We start from the raw sequence: 24,667 nt of genomic DNA on the forward strand, positions 1-24,667 counted from the left end.
CACAATTGACAGTCTGATTAGACCTGCCTCGACTTTTTTTTTTTATATATATATGATAGACTTGACAATAGATTTGTATAGAGAAAAAGAAAATTAGAAACTGCTTTGATTGTTATAACTAAAATTTTTTAAGAAAAAAATCAATTAATAGCTTTCCTATAGCTGTCAAACTGCAACAATATTGGTTGTAAGAAGTAGCTTTCTAGGAGAAACTTTCTAAAATGTAACCCTAAGGAAAAGTATCATGCCATTTACAATTTTAAATTAAAATCATGGACTACTTAAGTAAGCATGCAAGTGTCCGTCACACGCCAGTTATATTTTTTTGCGAAATCAGGAAGTTCTCATGTGTGTAAATCACAAGGTTTCAAGTGTTTATCGATGTTCTCATGTCGGTTGTTTTATTCCCTACGGAGTTCAGTTTTCAGTTTTGGTAAAAATTGTAATCAAGTGACTTTTATTTTTATGTTGGGATTTGTGTTTGTAATAAAAGCTTAGCATTTAGAATTAAATAAGAAAATGAAATACAATATAAAGTATGAAAAGCAAGGGAAATAAAAATAAACAATATTTCAATATATAAACAATGTATAAAAGAAGGTAAACATCCTAACATAAGACATCCAAGGCTTCTGTTCTATATGCATCTTCTAGTATGTGTTAGGTCGTGTGGTAGTCAAACCTATTATTAGTTTGGATTTTTAATTTTCGATTTTAAATATGTTTGATTTTTATCCATGGATGATTTCGATTCAAATATTAATATTGCTTTAAGATTTTTATAATGGCGTATAAAGAAAGTTTTATCTTTGACTTAATATTACTCTACTATATGTAGCAATTGTTGGTTATTATTCTATTATTTGAAAATATTTCATATTTTTATCATTTTAAATGAATTTTCTAAATCCTAATTCAATTAGAGAGCTTATTAATTTGGAGGTCAAATGAGTTGTTAATTGAAATATTTATTTAGTTTATCCTTCGTTATAATTTTATGTATTTATAAAAAATTATTTAAGATTCTTCAGAATTTTGTTGAATCTTTAATTAATTATTCATTATCCTTTATTCTCTCTCTCTTTTAATCATTTTTAAATCCACCATTACATTTGAATTTGAATTCATTAAATTTTTAGATTAGATTGTATTAGTCATGTATATGTCCTTTAATTTTGTATTTGTTGGTTTATGTTAATTTTATGTTTCATTTAGTGTTGAGGGTTATTGGATGTAATATAATATGAATTGTCTTGCTTTAAGTGTGAGGTGAAATCCAATATGATTATGTTTCGCTCTTAATATGTATGTGTTTGTGTATATATTAATTGGTTTATAACTTATTAATGGTCTTATTGTTAATTTGGCTCTTAGGGATGACTTATGTAGGTTAAATGAGTTAAGTGTCGAAATAGGCTGATAATTGGAGAGTGGACACTAACCTACCAGGTGGGTATGACACTTTCGCTCAAGATCACATGGCTCTATCATTTTGGGTTCATCGTTGCCCTTGGCCTACTTAGTTGAGTGCCAACCGGATGATCCATATTAGCAATTATTGGTTACCTCATCTAATGGGACCTCGTAGACTAAGGGATTTAGGAGACCTAGTTCTAGGCTAATAAATGGGAAGTGCACCTTCCTATGCTTAGTAAACCTATGTCTACGTTATTTACCCTATGATGTTGACCCTTAAGATATATGTATATTCATAAGAGTTGTAAAATGAGTGAGAATGATATAGACTAAAAAAGCCTGGTGCCCAGGCTTTTATCTATACCCAACATCATCTATCAGGGCTACAGGTGAAGTGGGTTATACACTCGATGTTGTCTTAGCTTGTGAGTTGAGTGTGCACTAACTTGTATAAGCATTAATCTGGTTAGTGTGAATGTATTATGGGGTTGATGTTAGATATTCAATTTAATATCAAGCATTGAAAACATATCTATAAGGGTACCAATTTTGTAGTTCTATTTTGTTTATGATGTTCCCTATCTAGAAGTTCTTTATAGAAAAAACATTAACAAGATGTCATTTATGAACATGTATGGGTATGTTAATGCACTGTAAAGAAGTCAAATAAATGAAAAATAATTCCTAGCCTCATTTACAAGTTAATTTAATTACCATAATTTAATACATACACCACAAAATATCAATACATGAAACATATAGTATAATCAAGATTGGTTGTCATGTCACATGTTAAGTGAAGAGTTTATCATAAAGCCTAATAATTCAAATCATGTGTCAAATTATAAATGAGGTTCTAGTTTAAATACAAATCAAGTAATTATTAATTGAAAGAGGCAAAATGAAATTTTGAATTCTTCAATAAACAACATGCAAAACTTCCTCTTCAAACTATAAACATATAAGTACAAAATGTATTTCTAAATGGAATTTATTCTCCAAATTGAATGGCTAAAGAAGTTATGAGTTTAGGTAAAGCTTAGATTTGAGCGTTTTGCAATTGTATTTAATTGAAAAAATAGCAGCAAACACATACATGTAAGATGATTATGAAGAAAATGGCTTGTTATCCCCAAGATAGATGGCTACCTACAAAGTTATACTCATATTCATATATAATTACTTAATTAGTTGGGAATGAAATGACCAGCAATAGTTTAGAGATGCCAAAGAGATTGATTTTATCCTATCGTTAACACCACTCTGAATTCAATAAATGAAATGTACTAGTTATATTTATATATATCACAGATAAGTATTTTATATATTCACACACATGAACAGATAAGATCCTATGTTAATCACTTTAAAGAAATTAAAATAAGATACATATCTTCCGCATAAAATTTTAATATTACATATATACCAGTTTATACTACTCTATTTACATATAGAACATCTAAAATTTTAATATTACATATATATCACCTTATATTATTTTAATATCAAATATGACACTCATATTTCATTCTCACCACCAAATATTTCATTCCCACCACCCATATATGATATGAAAGTGAATTCTAGGTGGTATGTATGTATGTAATATTAAAGTTTCAGGTATTAGATATTTAAATAGAGCAATATATAGTATTATGTATATAAATCCTCCTAAAGTAAATTCGAATGAGTTAAACTTTTAACATAAACATCAAGATGAGTGGAGCTCATTTTATTTCATCAATTCAGCTCAGTACAAAAGAAGACAAATATGTATATAACTGAAGGATTTTAAACTATCATTCCAAAAAACTAATGCATAGCTCTTGGATATTAAGGTTAAGCCAGCAGTCTAATGCCTCCATCCCTAATAAATAATAAATAAGTACTAAGATTCAACAGTAGGCAATGTGAGTTGTTTTATGAAGCACTTCCACTTGATTAGCAAAAATGACATAATACACGCAACATTTAAACTTTAGAATTTTACATGTATAAATGGAAAATAAAAAAAGGAAGAACATAATTTGCTAATTAATAGAATGTTACACGTCTCATATATAGAGAGGATTAGGATGGGAAAGGATCATTCGATTTCATTAAGGCAATTTAGCAGTCGATGCAGAATATATTCACAAATTAGAGACAAAAAAGGAAGATACGTCGATTTTGTAAAGAAAAATCGATGTTCTTCCTTCTCTCACCTCTAGGAATGTATAGCAGCAACCGTGATTCCAACCAAATAAAAGCAGTTGAAGGCAGAGAGAAAAATGTTGTCGACTTGCTCTCTCATTTTTTGTTAGCTAGGGACGGACGACTGAACCAATCCAGGTTCCCGCTTCCCTTGCACTCTTAGAAGCACTCTTGGGTGATGCAAAAAAAAAAAAAAAAAAAAAAAAAATGCAGAAGGGAGCAGTGCTCTCTCAAGAAAGTGGGATTAGTAATGAAAACTGATGGGAATGCGGGAATTGAAACGAATGGCGATTGTGATTTGGGTGAGTTTGCCATTTCGCCTTCCACCGATTGCTCTTAGTGCGAGTAGACGAAGGATGAGGAACTGGAATACGAAAGGTTATTATAGAATTCTATAAATAAATCGATGCAGGGAAGACGAACCGTTTTAGTATAAGTTCAAGAGGAACCTACCGGATAAAACGGCGAGAGCATGGAGTTTTAATGGAGTATATTTGATATTAATAAAATAATTATAATAATTGAAATGGAAGGTTAGGATTTAATTTGAATAATTAAAATTAATTAAAATAGAAGGCCAGGATTTGCTATGAGTGGAATCCCAAACCACTTTTATAATAGTAGTATAGATATTTTATCATACACTTGTTATTTAAATGACAAGGAGAAATAAAAATACTCATTTTCTAAATAATTGATCATATTTGAAAATAAATACAAAAAAATGATGAAAGTAATAATAAACTTTTAATTTACCTTAAGTGCTTGTTTTTCTCTTGCAAGATGCGAGGCAAATGCTTTAGCACTGTTGCAAACTTCATTGCATCATTCCAAACCCAAACGAACCATCGAATCTCTCTTTATTTCAGTTGATTGTTTGATCCGATTTTCAAATCTTGTATGTGTGTGTAAAAATACATATATTCTTAAAATATTTGATTTATTAAAACTTATAATACATATTTCTTAAAATTTAAGCATGACATATATTTTTAAAAATTAATTAATTTTTAATTTAAACATAGCAATATTTAAATTATTTAATTTAATAATTTTAGGTTAGGGTACTCGGTGCACTCGAGAAACCCGTTCGAGTCTCTGCAAAGGAAATTATTTATTTTAAAATTTTAATTTCTCTATGCTGCCATCCAAATACGATTCCCCCGACGCTCGATCAATTTCGGCGGGAAGATGAAATGAAAGGGGTGCCTTGTCGTCAATTTTGTTCCCTTTTAAATCAATTAGGGCTCTGAAAGAATCCATTTCTACTCCAATCACCTGCCATTTGTGGTGCAACGAGAAATGGAAGACCCTAGAACAAATTCCCAAAGGCTGGAGGGCAACACCTTGGCCATCCTCGACTTCTCCGGCATCAGGGAAGCTCGCGATATCCATGACGATAGTCAGTATTCTCTTGCTTCCTCTCTCTTTTTCTTCTCTTCATTTTTTTTTTCTCTTTTACATATAACCCTCACTCCTACGCAGGACTTTCTTTCCTGGAAGCCGTTCGTGCCGTTTCTCTTGCTTCAACATCCCCTTCACCTCCTACCTGGTATGCTCCCTTTTGAGTACTTTCTCCTCCTAACGTAGAAGCCGAGGGGTTTTTATTCTAAATTTTTATGTGGGTTTCTTCTACTGAGGAAAATGTTTGATGCTATTCTCCAAATCCTTAGAGATGGCCTGTCTCTTGAACTGGCTGTGGCGTGTTTCCAGCTTCTAACCGACCTGGACAAGGTTTTGGACAAATTTTCTTGTACATTGCTCGATTATCACGTTATTTCTCAAGTACCTGTGTGCATTTATCTTCTACAGCGCTATCCTAGAGTCTATGTAAGGGATTCAGATAATTTGGGGACTAATTCTGGTGGAGCTGGGGAACTTGTGGTGAATAAAGAGGTTATCTTAGGTTTTGTTGGAGAGATTCTATTTTTATCGAGGCTGATTGATGCCCGATTTTTAACTTCTCTTTGATCGGGTATGCAGGCATGGTCTCCATTTACGGTCAGATCAGGAAACTCGCATTTTGAGGATAGTGGGATTTGCAGGGATTCAAATAGCCTGCTTGATTCTGCGGTGAGCTTAATTTATTTCTCTTTTGGATTTTGTTTTCATGCATAACACCTTTTAAAAATTAGGAAATTTATGTTCATTACTCGAAGTCATAATATAATCTTTAATGATATTTAAAACTCGTAATCCTATGCGTGTCCGTGGCTCTGTCTTATATCCAAATGTATCGTGAACTACGAATACACAAGTTTCTTTTCCATGCTTGCCCAAAAAAAATCCCTTCCTTGGTAGTTCCTCGCCCATGAGGAGAGCTTTGGAGCAGCAACACAATATCCTCAAGGATCATAGGCAACTCCTTGCATGGTTGAATATTTCGGTGGTCAATCTTTCTCAGTGGTTTAATGAGAAGAGCACGCTAGTTTGTGGCTTGGAAAACAGCGTTGGTTTTGGCCTTGCAATTACTTTAATAATGAGTAGATATTTAATGCTACTTCTTTACCCTTACTTGTACCTCGATTGGTAGAAAATTAGCACTCCCATCTATTTTTAGAACCCAAAAATAATGAATTATTGATGGAGGCCCCTTTTGATGGCAAATGCATCATCATGTATATTTTTTAGGCATGTGGTTTATGAATAGAATTGTTTTGAGAGCTTGGAATGGAGAGGGTATAAACGGGTAGATGGAGAGGAAAGTGGAGGGAGAAACTAAGAGAGTTAGGGAAATATAGCTCAAGCAAGGAGGTTGTCATCATTTTCTTCTGGCATGTATTTGTGCTCTTTGATAATGCTTTGTGTATGAATTAGATAAACTGATTGTTTAGCCAGTTTTAAGAGGTAATGTGGGTTATGATGGATATCAGATCAATGAGGACTACTTTCCATCCACATATTGATTGGACAGAGGTTGTGTATAAAATCATGATATATCTATTATGAGGTTACAATAACATGCATCCCAAAATCTTGAATGATAGCCTTCCATATCTTCAATTTGCCTTCAATAGAGTCATGCACCTTTTAACAATAAAGACACCATTTGAAGTTTGCCATACATTCAATAGAGGTGTACACTTTTAAACAATAAAGACACCATTTGAAGTATGCTTGCAACACCTTCAATAATATCCCTTTTGATCTTCAATTCTCCATCACCTTTTTTATTTATGGTGGATTTGAAGTGCAACAAGAAAGTGCTCAGAGTTTTAGGAGGGTATATGCACAATTCATACATTGGTTGAGAATCAACTAGTATAGCCCCAATAAAATACAAAGAAAGTTGTAATCCTAATTGTGTAAAGGATGAGTTCCAAGTAAGAAATCTTATGATACTAAAGCAATGATCAGTTGACTGGAGAATCCAAGAAGTTCAAGCCAATTAGGTATGAACCTTTTAAAGTTCTCAAGAAGATTGGAAAAAATGCTTGCTAGTTGGAACCACCATAATATCTTGAGATGTATTTAGTTATAAATGTGTAGAGTTTGAGCCTTTTGAATATTCCATGCATGTTGATGAGTTTGAAGAAATTCTAAATTCTGTGGATGATCTACTCTTAGAGTAGAAAGTACCTTTAGAATTGGGCATTCACTTTGAGTAGAAGACTATTACCACCAAACGTGGAATAAATGAGAGATTGTTGGGGATGATGAGGAGGAGTAAGCATCACAAACGAAACAAGCAAGAAAGTAAAAAACAACAGAAAAGTAAAGGACACCAGTATTTAACTTGGAAAAACTCAAAATAGGGAAAAACCATGGAGCCACACCACACCAAGAAATCCACAATGAAAATTGGGAGAAATAAGTACAAATCTCTCTTCTCTCTCACTCTCTACTTGCTTCTTTTTTCACACACACCGTTCTCACTCTTACACTAACTGAAAATACAAGAGAAATCCAAGTAAAATAACTCAAAGGGATGCAACCCTTCAGAAAAGAGAAAGAAAACTGTCCAGTCCGTCTTGCAGCGTTGCAACACCAGTTTGAAGTGTTGCGGCACTGGGGCCTTTGTCTTGAAATGCTGTGGTGCTCTGCTCTCTGTTGTTCAACGCTAGGGCACTCAGGAACACAGCGCCGAGGCGCTCAGGTATACAACACCAGAGCGTTGTACGAAAAAAAAATTTTTAGGTTCAAAGCACTCAAACCCAAGCAAGGGGTAAACTCACAGCACCCCCCAACAAACACAATAAACTTGGAGTTCCTAGACAATAGAACGACCATATTTATCGACAGAATCAGATTCCACACATAGCAGAGATCTCTCGTCAAGAAAGGGTAGTTACTAAGCAAGGTTAAATAGGACATCTAGGAAGTTTAGCAGACAACTTTCCCTTATATGAATCTTGAATATCATTGGATTGAAATGTTTTTAAAAGAACAACTATAGATGTATGCTTGTACATGCTTATATGGGTATCTCACAGGCATTGAATTGGTTGCAAACATTGTTTAAACTTTTGCAATATGAGGCTTGCCTCAACACAATTTTGGTGAAAAAAATGCCTCAAGGCTTATGCCTTGAGCTTTTTCATGAGGGATGCGCTTCAGTTTTTCTAAGGCACACCTCACCTCACCTCATTAGCCTGAGGTGTACGCCTCACCATGTTTATATATTTTTATTAAAATTTATCTAAATATTAAATTTAAATCTCGAACAAATCACGCCATTATGCACCTCTGAGTCGCAACAATTTCCTTTTGACTGCCTCAACCTCCAGCCTGTCGCCTTCGCTGCAGCCACCATTGCTGTAGCAGCCGCCGGGGATCACTTGAAAGCCACAAACTACCCCTTCCTCTAAAAATTTTGGAGTATTACACTCATCTTTATGTTGATGACAACTATTTTTGAAAGAGGGAGATGACTGAAATAAATGACAAAGAAGCAGCTTGAGAGGAATTGAACTTCTGAGGATGAGGTAAGGGAGACTAATTTGTTATGAAGATGATCAAATAAAGACCCTTTCAATGATGATAGTGTAAATGATTTATGTGTTGTTGTCAACTTTTTCAGCTTTCTTTAGAGATTTAATGTGGATGAGTATGGAACTCAAAAATAATGGATTTGGAGTTGAACTTGATGTAATATGATAGTTTAATCAATTCTTATATTTTATTTTGTTTTGCTTTGTAATGTTTAGATTTCAATTCTATTTCATGTAATTTATTTCTTGCTATTTTACGTCTTTTGTAATTTTATGTTTAATATTTATGCCAATTTGTTACTTTATAGTTAAATAAAAAGTTAGAATGTCATCCTTTAATATATTGGGTATTATATAAAAGATCACTTTTAACCTTTACTTTCACTATACGCAATTTGTGAATTTTTGAGTTTTACACCTTAAAATGCCTTGATGCTTACGCCTTGCCTCAAAAATGAAAAATGCCTCAATACTTAATTATACAATTTTAAACCTTGGTCGCAAAGAGGAGTCTCGGTCGAAGTCATCACATAACCTTGGAAGAGCACTTGCCATAAGGTAAAGTGACCACACAATAAGTTGGTCAATGTTAATTTGTAGATTTATGACCACTCATCTCGATAAGCCAGGCTGAGTCATTGCCTTGTCAAGTCCCCCAGAAGGACTCATCCAGACTCACTTGAGCTTCAGATGTCGTTAATCAATTGTCATTCTCTGCAGTCAAGGCCACTCGGCTTATCCTCGGTCCAACTATAGGGCATACATAACTTGGAGACCCTTAAAGGTTCACGTCCAGATGCTAAACAAGCAATCTCAAAGGTCTTATTAAAATTTGTGTGCTTGCAATGAGGCATTACTCATCTTAATTTTAATATTTATTGGTGCCTGAAGTTCAAATCAGCTTGCTCTGCGTAAGGACATCCTCTGAGGAAACATGATGGAACTAAATCCCTTAGTAAATCAGCGATAAAAAATTACAAACCATTGAAAAATGTAGATGTTTAAGTTTAATTTGGGTTGAGATTGAGCCACTCGACAATGTCCTTAACCTTAGAAGGATTAACATTGACACCATCATTCGACAGAAAAATGATGATAACTTTTCGTGCTGAGGAAGGGACACTCGAGATTAAGAATCTGTTTCTATGCCTGAAGCTTTCACAAAACAAGTTGCAATCGTGCTTGGTAGTCATCAACTTTGAAAGCATTATATATATTAATGTTGCCAAAGTAGACCACTAGAAAGTTGCCAATAAAAGGTGTTGGAACTGGAAGTGATTGATGCATTCGACAGGCTTAAAGGCACAACCAACCATGTAACTGCAAAAATGAAGTTGTTCAAGTATTTAATGGCAATATGGAATAGTAAACATTTATAAAAATAAGAGTAGACGAGCATTTCTATTTTTTTTAATGGAATCAACAATATTTGTTTCAATTAATTATCAAAAGAACAACTTTTGCAAATGAAAGTATTTCCTTCAAATTTATAAATTGTCTATTTTGGGGCAATTTTTCAGTCTGACCTGCCAACAGGTGACAAATAACATACGAAGTTGTTTTGATATCACGTTGCTGGTTCCAGTTCGCACTTTGTTTTGTTCTCTCCCCCAATACAGCTCCACTTGTTTCTTGAAATGTGGCATGAGGCTATTTTGAAGGTAGGAGGTTATAAGAGTTATACTGAAATAAAACTGAGATGGGTCTTAATGGACAAGAAAAAGATAAGAAACTTGGGGTTAAAATCTAAAATCTGCTCAACAAGTTGGCTTCCAATGCAGTAATAGCATAGATATAGTTAACTTTGTATAAATCCTTAATCAAAATTTCTCATAAAAGCTGAAGAAACGTGTGATCTGGCTCGGAACACACAAGCTGTGGAAACGTAGAGAGGAAAGCAGGAAGAAGAATAGAGAAAAGGAATAAAGAAAAGTATTATTTCATTGTCCTATTACAGTCTATAGAAAATGTATTTATAGATAGAAGAGCCCGGTTCATCCAATCAGATCACGCCAGCTCAATATGAGAAGTACAGTACATAATATGTAAATAGAAATATATCACTTATACGCCCCTGCAAACTGACGGATCCGGAGTGACCGTTAGTTTGTCTCGGAGTTGTTGGAATCTTGGTGTAGACAGTGATTTGGTGAAGATATCCGCAACTTGATCTGTAGTGGATATAGGTAAGAGTCGAACCGTGTTGTTTTGTATATGCTCCCGAATAAATTTCTGGTCAATTTCGATGTGCTTCGTACGAGCGTGAAACACTGGATTGTTGGCCAAGGCTATGACCGAGTTGTTATCACAGTACATAGTTGTAGGGGCTTGTTCTGACAGACCGAAGTCTTGTAGAAGACGACGAAGCCAGAGAACGTCCGCCGTAAGAGCTGCTAGAGCGCGATATTCTGACTCCGTGGACGAACGAGCTACGGTGTGCTGCTTGCGGACCGTCCAGTTGATAAGGGTAGTTCCAAGAAATGAACAATATCTTGAAGTTGATCTTCGAGAATAGGATCACCGACCCAATCTGCATCTGAAAAGGAAGTTAAACTGAGATTAGATTTTGAAATAGGAAGACCGTAGTGGAGCGTACCTTTGATGTATCTTAGCAGCCTTTTGAGAAGGTAAAAATGTAGAGGGAGAGGGTTGTGCATATGCTGAGAAAGTTGATTGACGCTGTAAGCGATGTCGGGACGAGTAATCGTTAAGTATTGCAAGGAGCCAGTGAGCTTTCTGTAGGTACCAGGATCGTGAATTACGGGATATGTTGCTAGTTTTTCCGGAGTCTTAGTACATGCTGGATTGGCCAAAGGTTTACACTTGGTGAGATGAACTTGATGGAGAAGTTTATATGCATAGTGATATTGAGAAAGAAAATAGCGTTTGTTAAGAAAATTGATTTTAATACCAAGAAAGTCACTTGCCTCACCCAAGTGTTTCATAGTAAACCGAGCACTTAATTGAGCAATAATATCAGTTATGAGGCTAGAGTTGTTACCGGTTATAAGTATGTCGTCAACATACATAAGTAAATAAATTTGAGTATCATGACATTTAAAAATAAGAAGCGAGGGATCGACATTACTATGAACAAAACCAAGAGAAACCAAGTGAGATGTAAACGTATTTTACCACTGTCGTGGGGCCTGTTTAAGGCCATAAATTGCTTTTTGAAGACAACATATGTGGTGAGGATTCAACTTATCTTCAAAACCTTTGGGTTGAGTCATATAGACTTTTTCCGACAGATTGCCGTGAAGAAACGCATTCGCTATGTCAAGCTGTTGTACCTTCCATTCATTATAAAGAGCAATGGTTAGAAGTATACAAATAGTGGGAAGTTTAGCTACCGGACTGAATGTTTCCGTGTAGTCGATCCCATATTCTTGCTGATTACCAATAGCTACAAGTCGAGCCTTGTGTTTGGCCACCGACCCGTCGGAATGAAGCTTGAAGTGATGCGTCCACTTACTGCCAAGAACCGGCACATTCGGAGGGGGAGAAACAAGACTCCAGGTCCCTTGTTTTTGCAGTGCATAAAATCCCATAGTCATGGCTTGTCTCCATTCAAGAATTTTATTGGCCTCTGTAAAATTAGGAGCAGCAGGTGGATTAGTAGTAATAGTGTGACATAAATTCAAACGAACTCGAGGCTTAAGAGACCCAGTTTGTTTTCTGGTAACCATATGATGATGCTCAGGTTTCGAAGTACCCGGTTGCTGGGAGATGGGTATAGCAGCTTCAGACGATATATGTAGAGGTTGCTGAATGATAGCAGATGTATGCTGCGGCTGATTTTTGGAGGATTGCAATTCTGGTTTGCTGTAGGTAGAGGTAGAGTGAGCCGAAGTAGGAATAAGTAGAAAGGGAGGTGGTGTCTCCGCGGGTCTGATGGGAGGTGAGGAGGAATGAGAGAACGGAAAGTAATGTTCATCAAATGTAATGTTTCTGGATATAAAAATTTTGTTGGTGATGGGATCTAGGCACCTATAGCCCTTATAAGTATCGAAATAACCCAAGAAAACCTTCATTTTTGCTTTGGGTTGAAACATGTGGTGAGAATGCGGCGGGGCAAGAGGAAAACATGCACATCCAAAGACCCGTAGATGTGCGTAATCAGGCTTAGTATGATGAAATACTTCAAATGGAGAGATGTTGAAGGTCACGGATGAAGGCATGCGATTGATCAAGTAGACAGAGGTAAGTGCAGCGTCGGGCCAATGAAGGTAGGGAATGGAGGCTGAGTGAAGTAGCGTTCTAGTTGTCTCGATTATATGCCGATGCTTGCGCTCGGACACTCTGTTTTGCTCCGGAGTATACGGGCAATAAATTTGATGGGTAATTCCATGCTGAATCAGAAATTGTTGGAGCGTGTGGTTCATAAATTCCATACCGCTGTCGGTGCAAAGTATTTTAATGGAACTAGATGTGTAATTCTCATTTTTCTTTTTAAAATTTATAAACATGTTTGTAACTTCAGATTTATGCTTGAGGGGAAAAATCCATGTAAAACGCGAATAATCGTCCACAAAAATCACATAGTACCGAAAGCCTTGAATAGAAACAAATCAAACAATGGGGGCCGGTCCCCAAACATCCGAATGAATAAGCGAAAGTAAAGACTCATGACGAGTAGCAGACTTATCAAAATTGAGTTTATAACCTTTAGAACTTTTACATGACATACAAGTAGACGAAAGAGTAGAAATACTGAGATGAGGATTGTTTTTAGCTATAGTAGATAATGTGCGGTCATGGGGATGACCAAGTCTTGAGTGCCATAAGTGCGATTTTGCTGTAGTAGCTGAGAGTGCCTGATGACTATCCTTGGAACGTGTAGTCGGAACCTGGTATAGACCTTTGATGCACGGGACTTGAAGAAGGATTTTCTTCGTCTGGAGATCCTTAAGGACAAAACCAGAAGGATAAAATAGAATTGATACATCATTGTCTTTCGTTAGTCTGGATATAGATAAAAGATTATAATGCAAATCAGGCGTATGAAAGATTTGGGTTAGAAGGAGCTTACGGCTTGGGGTTGGCAGAAGGCCAGCCCCGGTGTGAGCGATATTTACCGTTCGCCTGTCGCCTACCGTGATGTTATCAGTGCCCTGATAGGAGTTGGAGATAGACATATTGTCCAGGGAATTTGTGAGATGAGACGTGGCCCCCTGAATCAAGCAACCAGTTGTTGTAGACTGATTCGGGATTTGCCACGAGAGCTGTATTCGAATTGTTGGCTGCGGCGAGCACATATTGAGAGTTGAGACGATGCCAACAGTTTTGCGCCGTGTGTCCTTTCTTGAGACAAATTTGACAGATGATCGATTGGTTTGCAGGGTTTCATGTGGATCTGGGCGCAGAGTAATTCGATCGGTTTATGTTATTGCAGTAATTTCCACGGGTAGCAGATAGAGCAATGGCAGGATCCGGAGAAGTGTTGTTGCGAATGGCATCGGAAGCTAAATTGATCTCTTCACTTTAACAAGAGTGGGTAAAGTTGATCAAGAGGTATTGGGTGTAGCATAGTTCTTATGGCTGTTTTGAAGGGTTGGTAAAGATTAGGAAGGCCATTTAGGATGTATAGAATAATGTCTTCAGTATCTATAACCGATCCAGCTGCAGCAATCTGATCTACAAGAATTTTAATCTCAGCTAGATATTGATTCATAGTGAGATTTTTGAGGGAGAAATTGTGAAGTGTTCTTGAGTTGTATTACTTTAGATATTTTAGAAGATTGAAAACGAGTTTCAAGGACAATCCAGATAGCTGCGGTGGAGTTAAGGTTTATGATGTAAGGTAAAATGGGGGCAGATATGGTAGAGCAAAGAGCAGCGGCTAGTATTTGATCAGTAAGATGCCATTGGGCGGAGGAGGGATTGGGTATAGAAGATCCATTTCCTTGAGAGAGAAACTTATCTGGAGTCACCGATGAGTCAAGAAAACGGTGAAATCCCTGAGCACTGAAGATTTTGAAGATTTGAGGTTTCCAGATGGCATAGTTGTCCGCAGTAAGATGAATCGGAGCGATGTTCTTGATATTCGTGACCACGAATTTTAGAGAAGAAGAGATCTGCGGCTCTTCTTGATCTTCCATGCTTGATCTTTCATTGTTCCCGGAAGTTGCAGAGTTCGCCATTGACGACCTGCTCTGATACCATGAAGGAACGTGTGATCTGGATCAGAACACACAAGCTGAGGAAACGCAGAGAGGAAAGCAGGAAGAAGAACAGAGAAAAGGAATAAAGAAAAGTATTATTTCATTGTCCTATTACAATCTATAGAAAATGTATTTATAGATAGAAGCCCGGTTCATCCAATCAGATCACGCCAGCTCAATAAGAGGAATACAGTACATAATATGTAAATAGAAATATATCACTTATAAAAGCAACGTGAGAAAAGTTCTCCATGTTGGCTTTATTTTAGTTACACTTATTCGACCATATCCTGCTTACAGTACAAGCGCCAAGCTAAGTTCTCTCTGACTGCTAAATGATGAATTTTTGATCATTTTGAAATGCATAATTTTCATGTCGCGATGACTTTATCGGTATATTCGATGCACTCTATAATTCTTGGTAGTTGTTTGAATCCCGCAAAACTTCTATCATCATCTCATTTGTATTATTTTATATTTGGTTTTCTTTATTATAACTTTTATTTATATTTTTTAGTGCTTAATATTCCTGTTGATGGATGCTATAATTGGTGTTCATGTAATTTGGAACTGAATAAACTTAATATGTTATTTTTGCACCAGTCTTTCTCCTCTCTCGTGGAAGAAATTGCTGTTGGTAGACACTCCGCAATCAAGGTAATTTTCAACGACTTCAAGCAATATTTATCTAGGCATTACTTGCTTTGGTTTTTTTCCTTATTTAATGTGTTCCTTGTTTTAGGGATCATTCAGAATATTGTTCTTGTGATGTTTCTTAATTGAGCCCTCCTTATTGAATTATGATAAGATGTTTCTTAAAATGTCTTACGAATTGAGTTATAATAAGCTTTCTAGGTCCTGTTGGTTTTGTCTTCGTTGTGGCTATAGATTTGTGATATTTCTCTATACTACTCACATTAACATTATCCTTCCATGGCCTTGTACTAGAGTTGTATCATGTTTTCTATGGGATTGACTAGCTTAATAAATTATAATTTGAAGATGCAATTGTGCAAATGCCCATATTTTTTGATTTTTAGGAATTGTGATGAGGGTGAGGTTATTTTCATTGAGGAAGATGGGCACAACAACAAAAACAACAACAACTTTAAGCCTTTATCCCATTACGTAGGGTCGGCTTCATGAATCTTTTTTCTCCATTGTGTTTTTTAAATCTAATAAAGAAAGGTCAATTTTAGTACTTTTTAATCAAATCTTTTTAGGTTTACCTTTATTTTTCTTAATATAGACCATATCTAATACATCTACTCTTTTAACCGGGTCATTAGAAGGTTAATGTTTTATGTGACCAAACCATCTAAGGAGACTCTCTAATCTTACCTGCTACTGGAGCCACTCAAATCTTTTCACGTATATAATCGTTTTGCATTTTGTCTCTAAGAGTAAAACCACTCATCCATTGAGCCTCCTCATCGCTGCAATGGATAAACATTATTATTCTGTGGGTGATGACAAGTTGTCTTCTTGCTATAAACTCCAACACCTAGCAGGGATTAAATGTAATATTGCTTCATGTAAGAAATAACAATTGATGTGAACTATTTCTGTGTTTAGGGGATGATTATTAGATTCACTAAGACTTTTTTGATTTTTTTATATGTAAATTGATGTGAACAATTGAATGAGAACTATACATTTTTATCAATATATCAATGATTTGTGATTTCTTTGTCTTAAAAAAATGTGTATTATACATGAAGTTTGTTTATTATACTTCACTTTATATTATTTGTATTACATATCATTCAATTAATATTCATTTTTTTTTGTTCATTTCATTTTTATAGTTTCACCCGCTATAGAAAGAGAATTGAATTTTTCATTAAAAAAATGTGAATTTACAAAGAATAGGTCGGTTACTTGATACTTCATGTCTATAATTAAAAAAAGGTATTCATTCATGTTTTGTGCTTCATGATTATTTATTTTGTTTAATTTTTTTGTCATATTTTTTATATGATTGTTTCATTATTATATGAATTATTGATGCGGTGCATCTTAGTTAAAGAGGACCTTAGGAATAGTTTATCTAATTTAGTACCTTTTTTTAGAGAGTTCTAGGCATTTCTATTATATTGTTATAAATAGCTGCTATAGGGCACTCTAGACCATCAACCCTTCGTTCTACCTCTCTCTCTCTCTCTCTCTCCCCCCAGCAAGGACCTAGCTGCTTGCTTTGCTCAATCGCACAAGTCCCCTTCTCCCAGTGCCTTCTTCTCCTGCTCCACCAAGCTGCCCCACAACTTTGCTGCCATCCCACCTACTATGGCTAATTCTAGACTATCTTCACGTCAGCCTCTAGCCATCTGCATAGCTACTTCCTCCTCCCCGAGTAGTCAACCCCATCTCCTTGCACCTCTTATCACTTGCCTAGCTAAACCTCTTCTAGGCAGCCTGTAACACCCACCCACTTCTATCAACCCCTTTAAAAACACTCAGGCCGTAGCCTTCACTACACCTATAATAGCCCTCCCGCCTGGTGGTCACGTAAGGCTGTCCCAAACCAAGTCATTGCCTGTAGCCTCCAATCATTACTTAATCAAAATTTCTAAAGCTAACACCAACTTCTCCATCCAATCCAGCTTGCACTCACCACCTCACAGCGGGTAGACCACATTAGTGATGTGCTCGATGTGTATGTGGATCTCTATGCATGTTTTTCTTAGCAAGGCTTTACCTTTCTTAGGGTGGTTGGATTTTTAGAATTTTTGTCATAGTATCACCAGACATCAGCCATATAGGCCTTTCTTGTCGTTGTGGTTAGGCTTAAACTCCATGTAGATTCCCCTATACAGGGAGACATTGGGAAGTTGCCAGGTCTTCGAGTGATTTAACTTAAAAATTTGCACTTTAAGGAATCTAAAATTAAGAGACAGAAATGCAAACCTGAACACTTTAAATATAATATAAATGAACTCAATATGAGGACTTGTAACGAGTTTAAAGAACTCGCCTACGATCATGAGCAATCATTGAATATTAAAAATTTAAAGAGCCAATGCAAGCAAGAAAACACAGTTGCGAATGAACTTTAGCTTATGACACTCATTAGATTTGCAATATTCTTTAGAGGCGCTTTTTGTCTACAGAAGATTTCATTGAATAGTTTTATTTACTTGAGAATGATTAGTTAATTATATTACATGTCCGATCTCGTTCCCGCCTCGTATTTACGAGCTAACCGGGCCGGGTCGTGACATATATATTTTTAATTGATTCATTTTTGCACAAAGTCATATTTAATTTTTTTAAAATCAAGCATACAACATAACAAAATAATTTTTGAACTCAGAATATAACATTTTGAAAAACTTGTCAGTGCATTATACAAATGCATCATACAAGTGCGTTGACAGTGCAAAATGTAATGTGCAATTGCATTAAATGAGTGTACAAATGTATTGTGCTAATGCATTATGCAAGTGCATTTAATAAAATCAAATGCATCATATGCATCTATACTAAATAGCATGCAAATATATTTATGCAAATGCATTAAATAGAGTGCAAATGCATTGTGCAAGTGTGTTAAGCAATGTGCAAGTGCATCATGCTTGTGTACTAAATAACATGCAATAATGGACACGCAAATGCATCATGCACCCTAAACAATGTGTAAATGCATTATGCAAACACATTAAATAATGCGCAAGTGCATCTCGTAAATGCATAAAAATGGATAAATGTATTTTGCAAGTATTTCATGCAAAATGCATTGAAATACTTGTAAGTTCATCATGCAAAATGCATTGAAATGTGTATAAGAGCATTATTCAAATGCATTAAAATACGTGCTCTGTAATTTGTAAATGCATTCAAAAGTGTGCATGACATTTAAAAGAAGTTTCAATATACCAGATGAGCTTCGACAAGAGTGTGTTAAATGCTTAATATAATATCCAATAATGCTATGTGGTGTAAAAAACAAGCCTAACTAAAGTATTTTTTTAAAATTGAGTACATCTACTTGTGCTCCGATCTATATATTAGCTCCTAAATTTAAGGTTTGAGAATGCTATGCGGATTAAAATCCATTAACCCACTGCAATTGTATATTAGGGGAGATAAATTCAAGAGTAAGTTCAACTTATAAAGAGCGAATGCCCAATCAAGTATATCTTTAAGATTCATTATCAAATAATATCCTGCTAGTAAGGATGTGACATATATCATCTAATTGTTGGTTTTACTGCCAAATAACACCAATAGTAAAAGTTTGTGTATAGGGTCCTTTAATATGGTAGTTTCGCCACTAATGGTAACATTAAGTTACGGTCATGGCTAGAGCCCATAATTCCCTAATGTATTTAAAGTACTTGAGTAATGAATCATGAGGTACATTTGATAGGATTCAAAGCCTTTTGTTAGCTAAATTGACTCGAATTTGTCCCTTTGACAAATATCATCCCAAGTTTATAAGGTACCCTTGGATCAACAGATCCTTCTGTCAGGTATATTTTTGGAGACCACTAAATTGAGTAAAATATTTAAGATTATTTTTCAAGAATCCATAATTTTAATATCATAATTTGAGAATAAGCTAATGATTTGTTCAGAATACATAATCATCATCCTCCACTAGTATATCAGTTGAACAAGAGTAAAGAAAAATTAGCAAGTTGTCAAAAGTAATGGTACAAGTACAAATAAGAAAAATTGAGCATAAATGGATTATAGTGGTTCGATCTACTAGCCTAAATTTACCACACGAGTCCTCTTCCTAAGATTTCCATTAACTACTCCTTTTGCAAAGGCAAAGGCAATTAAACTTCTCTCATTATTGGATACATTTTAGACCCTCTACTTAAAGTTAGAAGTGTGCTACTCTAGACCACCGACTAGTTAACAAAAGCACTAAGGGGTCTTTTAAGATCTCAAGGATCCATTAAAATCACAACATAAATGTTCTTAACATTTCAAAAAATTATTTTAAGAGCAAGGTAAAAGAATAGTGGGGAAACAACCAAGTAGTGCACCCTCACAATGGGATTTCTCTTTTTAGAATTTAAAATTCAAAGGGTAAATGATTTCTCCCGAAAGCTAACTCATCTATTTTCTTGTATTTTTTTTGGTCTCTCTTGCATTTTAGGGTAAATAAGAATCTATTTATATTAAGTGCCTTAAAACTACAATTTAGAATAAGTTGTGTAAAAAAAAAAATTATGGGAGATTGTTTAGAATGATATACAAATTGTACAATATAATCATTATGAACTGATTTGTATAATGCAAATTGTGTTTTGGTCGATCGTATGGTCAAATTAACATTATATAATATGATTAGTTAAGCCTAATGTCTATCAATTTGTCCTATAATTCCCTTTGTTTGTACAATACGACTAATTTACTTTTTAATTAATCTAAATAAGGAAAAAAAGTATGACGGTTTTAATTTGAATTTACATATGATTGAATGATATGATAAACATCATACAGTATGATTATTTCACATATATTAGAAAACCCCTTTATTTATGCAAATTGATTTGATAGAATTATCTGAATATAGAGTATATCGCACAGTACGATTAATATCATGCAATATAATTTGTTATGGTCAATTTGTAGTAATGGCAATTTTAATGTAATTTCTCATTAGTTCCATTTTCATTATTCCACTGTGGTGTAATGCTAGTGTTTCATTAATTTATATTACACTGTATATTATATATATATATATATAATATATATATAATATATTATATATATTTATTTATATCAAATCTCCAAAATTTTACTTATCTAGTTGACGATCTGGATTGCCTGTGGCTACTCATGAAACTTTGGCTTAGTAAAATTTGAGCTTAACATTTCTTCTTGAGTTACATTATTCATCTGAGTCCTGTATGTTCTTGGATTGTGCATAACACATTCATTTTTATTCTCTAGTGTATACTCTATAGTTTTAGACTTTTAGTGTTAAGCTATGCACAAAGCCTAAATAGTCTAAAATATCTCAACCAAATTATGCATGTTATCAGCAAAACTCTATTATACAACTCTAGGCTTATGGGATCAAAATGCATCCATTCTCTCTAAGCATTCCAAGAGTGGTTGGAGTTTTCCTTAGAAAATTATATAGAACGTGACATGCCATCTAAAACTAGACATCATCCCTTTAAAGAGTTCTTATGCTTCACAAGTTTGATTTTAAGTGTTGATTAAATCTGAGATAGTCTAAGATTTTAAGTGAATTATACTTTCTTGTGAGTTTATAGTTTCTGTATTGGAGAGATGGAGGGAGAAAAGATTCTATTCTGCAGGTACATGCTTTTATAGGACATGGAGCTGCTTAGTTCCTTTTCTCTCTTTTCTTCGTTAACCCCAATCAGCCTCCACCGCAGGAACAGCAAGGAAGAGCTAATGTCTCTTTTATGCTGTATGGAACGAATCAGTATGGTTATATTTCCTGGCTTCTATAGTTGACGCAATTAAACATTTTATCTAAAAGGTTGTTTATAAAGCATTTTTTCTTGAGAATTTCATAAAGCATATTTGAAAATGGTAAATTACTTACATGAAACTGTTGCTGCTTAGAATTGATATATCTGAGCCTCTTGTTGCTGCTGAATTTTGAAACTATAGATAGTTAATTTTCCTGGTGCTTGAAGATGCCATAAAGTTGTATGAATGGAAGTCGGGTTCAGTTTGAATGGTTTTCAGAAAATTTAATTTTGTAGCTGTTATGACATCATGGACTTCTACTTTATTATCCTTAATAACTTTTATTTTGTTTCTTACTTGAAAATTGGGATAAAACTTTTGTTCGTACAGACCGTGCAGAACATGCTGTTGTTTCAGTATCTTGTTCGTGCGCTTGAAGCTGATTTCTTGCCTCGTCATACTTTATATAAGGGTATGTAAATATACTTCTTGCATGATTTTTTCTTTCTATTTGCTATCATACTGATCCGTGTTTGAGTCAATTTCAGAAACATTAAACTGGGTCTTTTTAAGGGAATCCGTGCTCAGCCAGCTTGTGGTAATTCTTCTTTGACTTCATAAATATCAATTTTGTATGTAATTTAGGTTTAGAATGAACTTTTTCTTTCCAGGCTTATTGGTGTCTTTAGTTCTTAAGGCATTTGTTTTTTATATTTATTTTTGGTTATGATCAGAAAAACATTAGTTTGAAATTACTTTCAGGCATCAAGAAAAATGAACTATAAGAGTTTAGTCCATAATTGCTTGTCAGTCGTATCTACTAGATTCTTCCATGAGGCCAACATCTGTCATACAGATTTGAAAGTCCAAGAAAGCATTTCTGGTGATCTACCACAAAGTTGCAATGTTGGTCTGCCCTTTGCATTCCCTGAAATTCAAAGAAAAGCTTGTGATGCTGTACAGAAACTTTTGATATTGGTAAGATTTTTAGAGATCTTTTGGGTCATTATTTAAGTATTATGATGCCCACCATTGCTGCCATTAAGCCTTTTTTTTCTTCTATCAGATCATGGAGCTTGATGTGATTCGGAAAGAAGCCGAGAAATTAGGTTTAACTTCAAGATCAGATAGCTTCAGGTTTCATATGCTTCTTTGGTGGAGAAGGGACCTTTGTTTAAACATTATAGTGCCCATTTAATTCTCTTTGGTAAATGTTTTTTTTTTATGCAGGGCTACCATTTTAGATACCATTCTTGATGAGCTGACATATAATAAAGATCAGTTATCCCCATTTCTTGAGGCAAGCATATTTTTCTGCTTGATTACGTTTTTTTTTTCGCAAACATGTCTGATTTTAAATGTTTTTAAACATCAATTGGTTAGAAATGCTCAAATGCAATTTATTCAATATCAATTGATGCGCAAGCTCAAAGGTAGAATGGGAAGAGGGAGGGGGTGAAGAAGGGGATTAATGGGGCATTAATTTTGTATAAATGTCAATGATCTTAATGTTTTTGATGATGTTAGCTAAATATGGTATTATGATATTGTTAAAAAAAGTGATTAAACATAACTAATTAAAGAACAAAAAATGAAAATTTGGCCATAGATTTGTGCTTTTTCGAGATGCATCCAACACTATCCAACTGACTCCGCCCGTTTGACATAGGAGCCAATTAATCAGAAGTGTTGTAGGCATTCTCGAGTCAGGCCTAAGGCTGGTAGAACTTGATGTTTCCTCAAAACAAAAAATTGATGGGTGCTCGGGGATCAGGAGTTGATCGTTTTTTGCGGGAGTATTGCTTGGTAACCCGAGTTTCGAAAGCTCCAAGGTATGTTGTGAAGTAGCTTCAGAGGACTCCATGAGTCTGGCAGACAAGAACTCCTTGGGTTTGGGGTTAAAAGATAAAAAGGAGTTATCCACTACTCAATTAATTCCAACAATGAAGGTGTCAAATCTAGTCACTGGTCCTGGATATTTTGCTTGTTTACTGTGGCCTTCGAAAATTCATGCTCTAGCTTCTTCACGCCTTTTTATCGACAGGGAGAGTTTTAATTAGATTAGATTTTGGGTTAAATTTTTAGAAGGTAGATTGAATTTTAGATAAGACACTATTTAGAGATTTTACTCTCATTTTGTTAAGATTTTATGATCTGAGATTTGGCTTCTCATAGGCATAAGCCTTATGATTAATTATCCCTCTCGATAATGAGAGAGAATTTATGGTTAAGGCTAGTAATTAAATTGACACTTAGTTTCTAGCGTATAATAGCAATAAATTTTTGGTTTAAATTTTGAATTTTTAGAATTTGAAATTCATCACCATATAAGGCGGATGGTTAGGGAATGATGATTAGTCCAATCAAGATCCTATAGTTTCATCGTCTCAAGTTATTGTGGTTTATAGTCTACTTAGTAAGAGGAGGCAGCCAATCAACTCAACCTGACTGAAGGATCATTATTGGCAGCCATGAGTTGTTTTGTCCAAGTGTATTTTATAGAATTGGGGTGAATATTTGTCTAAGATGATTGTCAAAGAGGATAGATTTGAGTCAATCTTAGCTAACAGTGGGCTTTGTGTTTTATCCTATGATTCATCACTCAAGGGGATTAGCTATTGAAAAGCATACGAGCTTTAGTTGTGACTATAATTTAGTGGAGTCATTAAGCCAAACCACCAGGATAGAGGGACTCAGTTATAATCATTCACCATACAGAGTTGTTGGGCTAGACCATTGAGCCATTAGGCCAAACCAGTTATTAGAGGATCCATCATAATTGTTTACCACATGGCGATGTTGGGCCAAGCTACAAATTTTGTTTAGTCGTTGGGCCTAACCATGGGCTAGAGGACATTTGTCACATTTTAATTGATAATAGATTGATTGAGAATAAATCTTAGTGATATTTTTGACTAGATATTTGCTATTTATGAGCTGAAGTTATTCTTGAATTTATCCGCCTTGACAAATTGTTACGGATGTTGAATAGGCTTTTGCTTTAAAGTTTTTAGTTGATTTTATTTTATTTTAAATATTTAAACTTTGATAAATATGAGCCTTAGAATTTTATTAAAATTTGAACACCTAAGTGATAAATCTTTTAGGATTTGGGGGCATTTGAAAATGTAGAATCACCTATGGTTGAGATTAACTTTCAACACGGCTAGCATCGGGGTGTCGTTAAAATTATTTTAAATATATTTGTATTTTATAGGAGTTTTGGGGCATTGTTAAAATAGAATCACTTTGAGTTGATATTCACATTCAACATGCTCGTCATCGGTAATTGACCTTGTAAACTTTATCTATTTATAAGACAAGATCGAACACGTGCATCATCTCTTATGAATCATTATATGAACATTTAAACTCGAGTTTATATTTGTTTCTAATGAATTTTATTTAAATAAGGTTTTGAAGGCCTAATGTGACCATATAAATTAAATATTTTTGCATATTTCACAGCTTTATATTTGCTTGCTAACGCAAACCTTGTCAACTTCAATCTTTTTGAGACAACGGATTTGATCTGAGATTCGGGTCTTTGTTTTAACT

The 24,667-nt window shown here is 34.8% G+C and overlaps 1 protein-coding gene across 4 annotated transcripts in view; it reads left to right on the forward strand.

Moving 5' to 3' along the window:
• Positions 1 to 4,707: 4,707 nt before the first annotated feature.
• The window catches only part of LOC110100162 (negative regulator of systemic acquired resistance SNI1), a 66,732-nt gene continuing 46,772 nt past the window's right edge, over positions 4,708 to 24,667 (forward strand). For 2 of the 4 annotated variants that reach the window (XM_020827589.2, XM_020827591.2), the window contains exons 1-11: positions 4,712 to 5,011; positions 5,095 to 5,161; positions 5,250 to 5,343; positions 5,422 to 5,505; positions 5,593 to 5,682; positions 15,308 to 15,361; positions 21,500 to 21,581; positions 21,658 to 21,707; positions 21,872 to 22,087; positions 22,176 to 22,246; positions 22,340 to 22,409. In XM_020827589.2, coding sequence (XP_020683248.1) covers positions 4,912 to 5,011; positions 5,095 to 5,161; positions 5,250 to 5,343; positions 5,422 to 5,505; positions 5,593 to 5,682; positions 15,308 to 15,361; positions 21,500 to 21,581; positions 21,658 to 21,707; positions 21,872 to 22,087; positions 22,176 to 22,246; positions 22,340 to 22,409 — 978 coding nt within the window. In that variant the 5' untranslated portion in view covers positions 4,712 to 4,911. Of the gene's footprint in view, positions 5,012 to 5,094; positions 5,162 to 5,249; positions 5,344 to 5,421; positions 5,506 to 5,592; positions 5,683 to 15,307; positions 15,362 to 21,499; positions 21,582 to 21,657; positions 21,708 to 21,871; positions 22,088 to 22,175; positions 22,247 to 22,339; positions 22,410 to 24,667 lie in introns of all 4 variants that reach the window. The other 2 variants (XM_028698935.1, XM_028698934.1) reach the window with 2 other exon arrangements.

The sequence above is a fragment of the Dendrobium catenatum genome, unplaced genomic scaffold, assembly GCF_001605985.2.
Source record: "Dendrobium catenatum unplaced genomic scaffold, ASM160598v2 fragScaff_scaffold_1183, whole genome shotgun sequence".
Taxonomy (NCBI): domain Eukaryota; kingdom Viridiplantae; phylum Streptophyta; class Magnoliopsida; order Asparagales; family Orchidaceae; genus Dendrobium; species Dendrobium catenatum.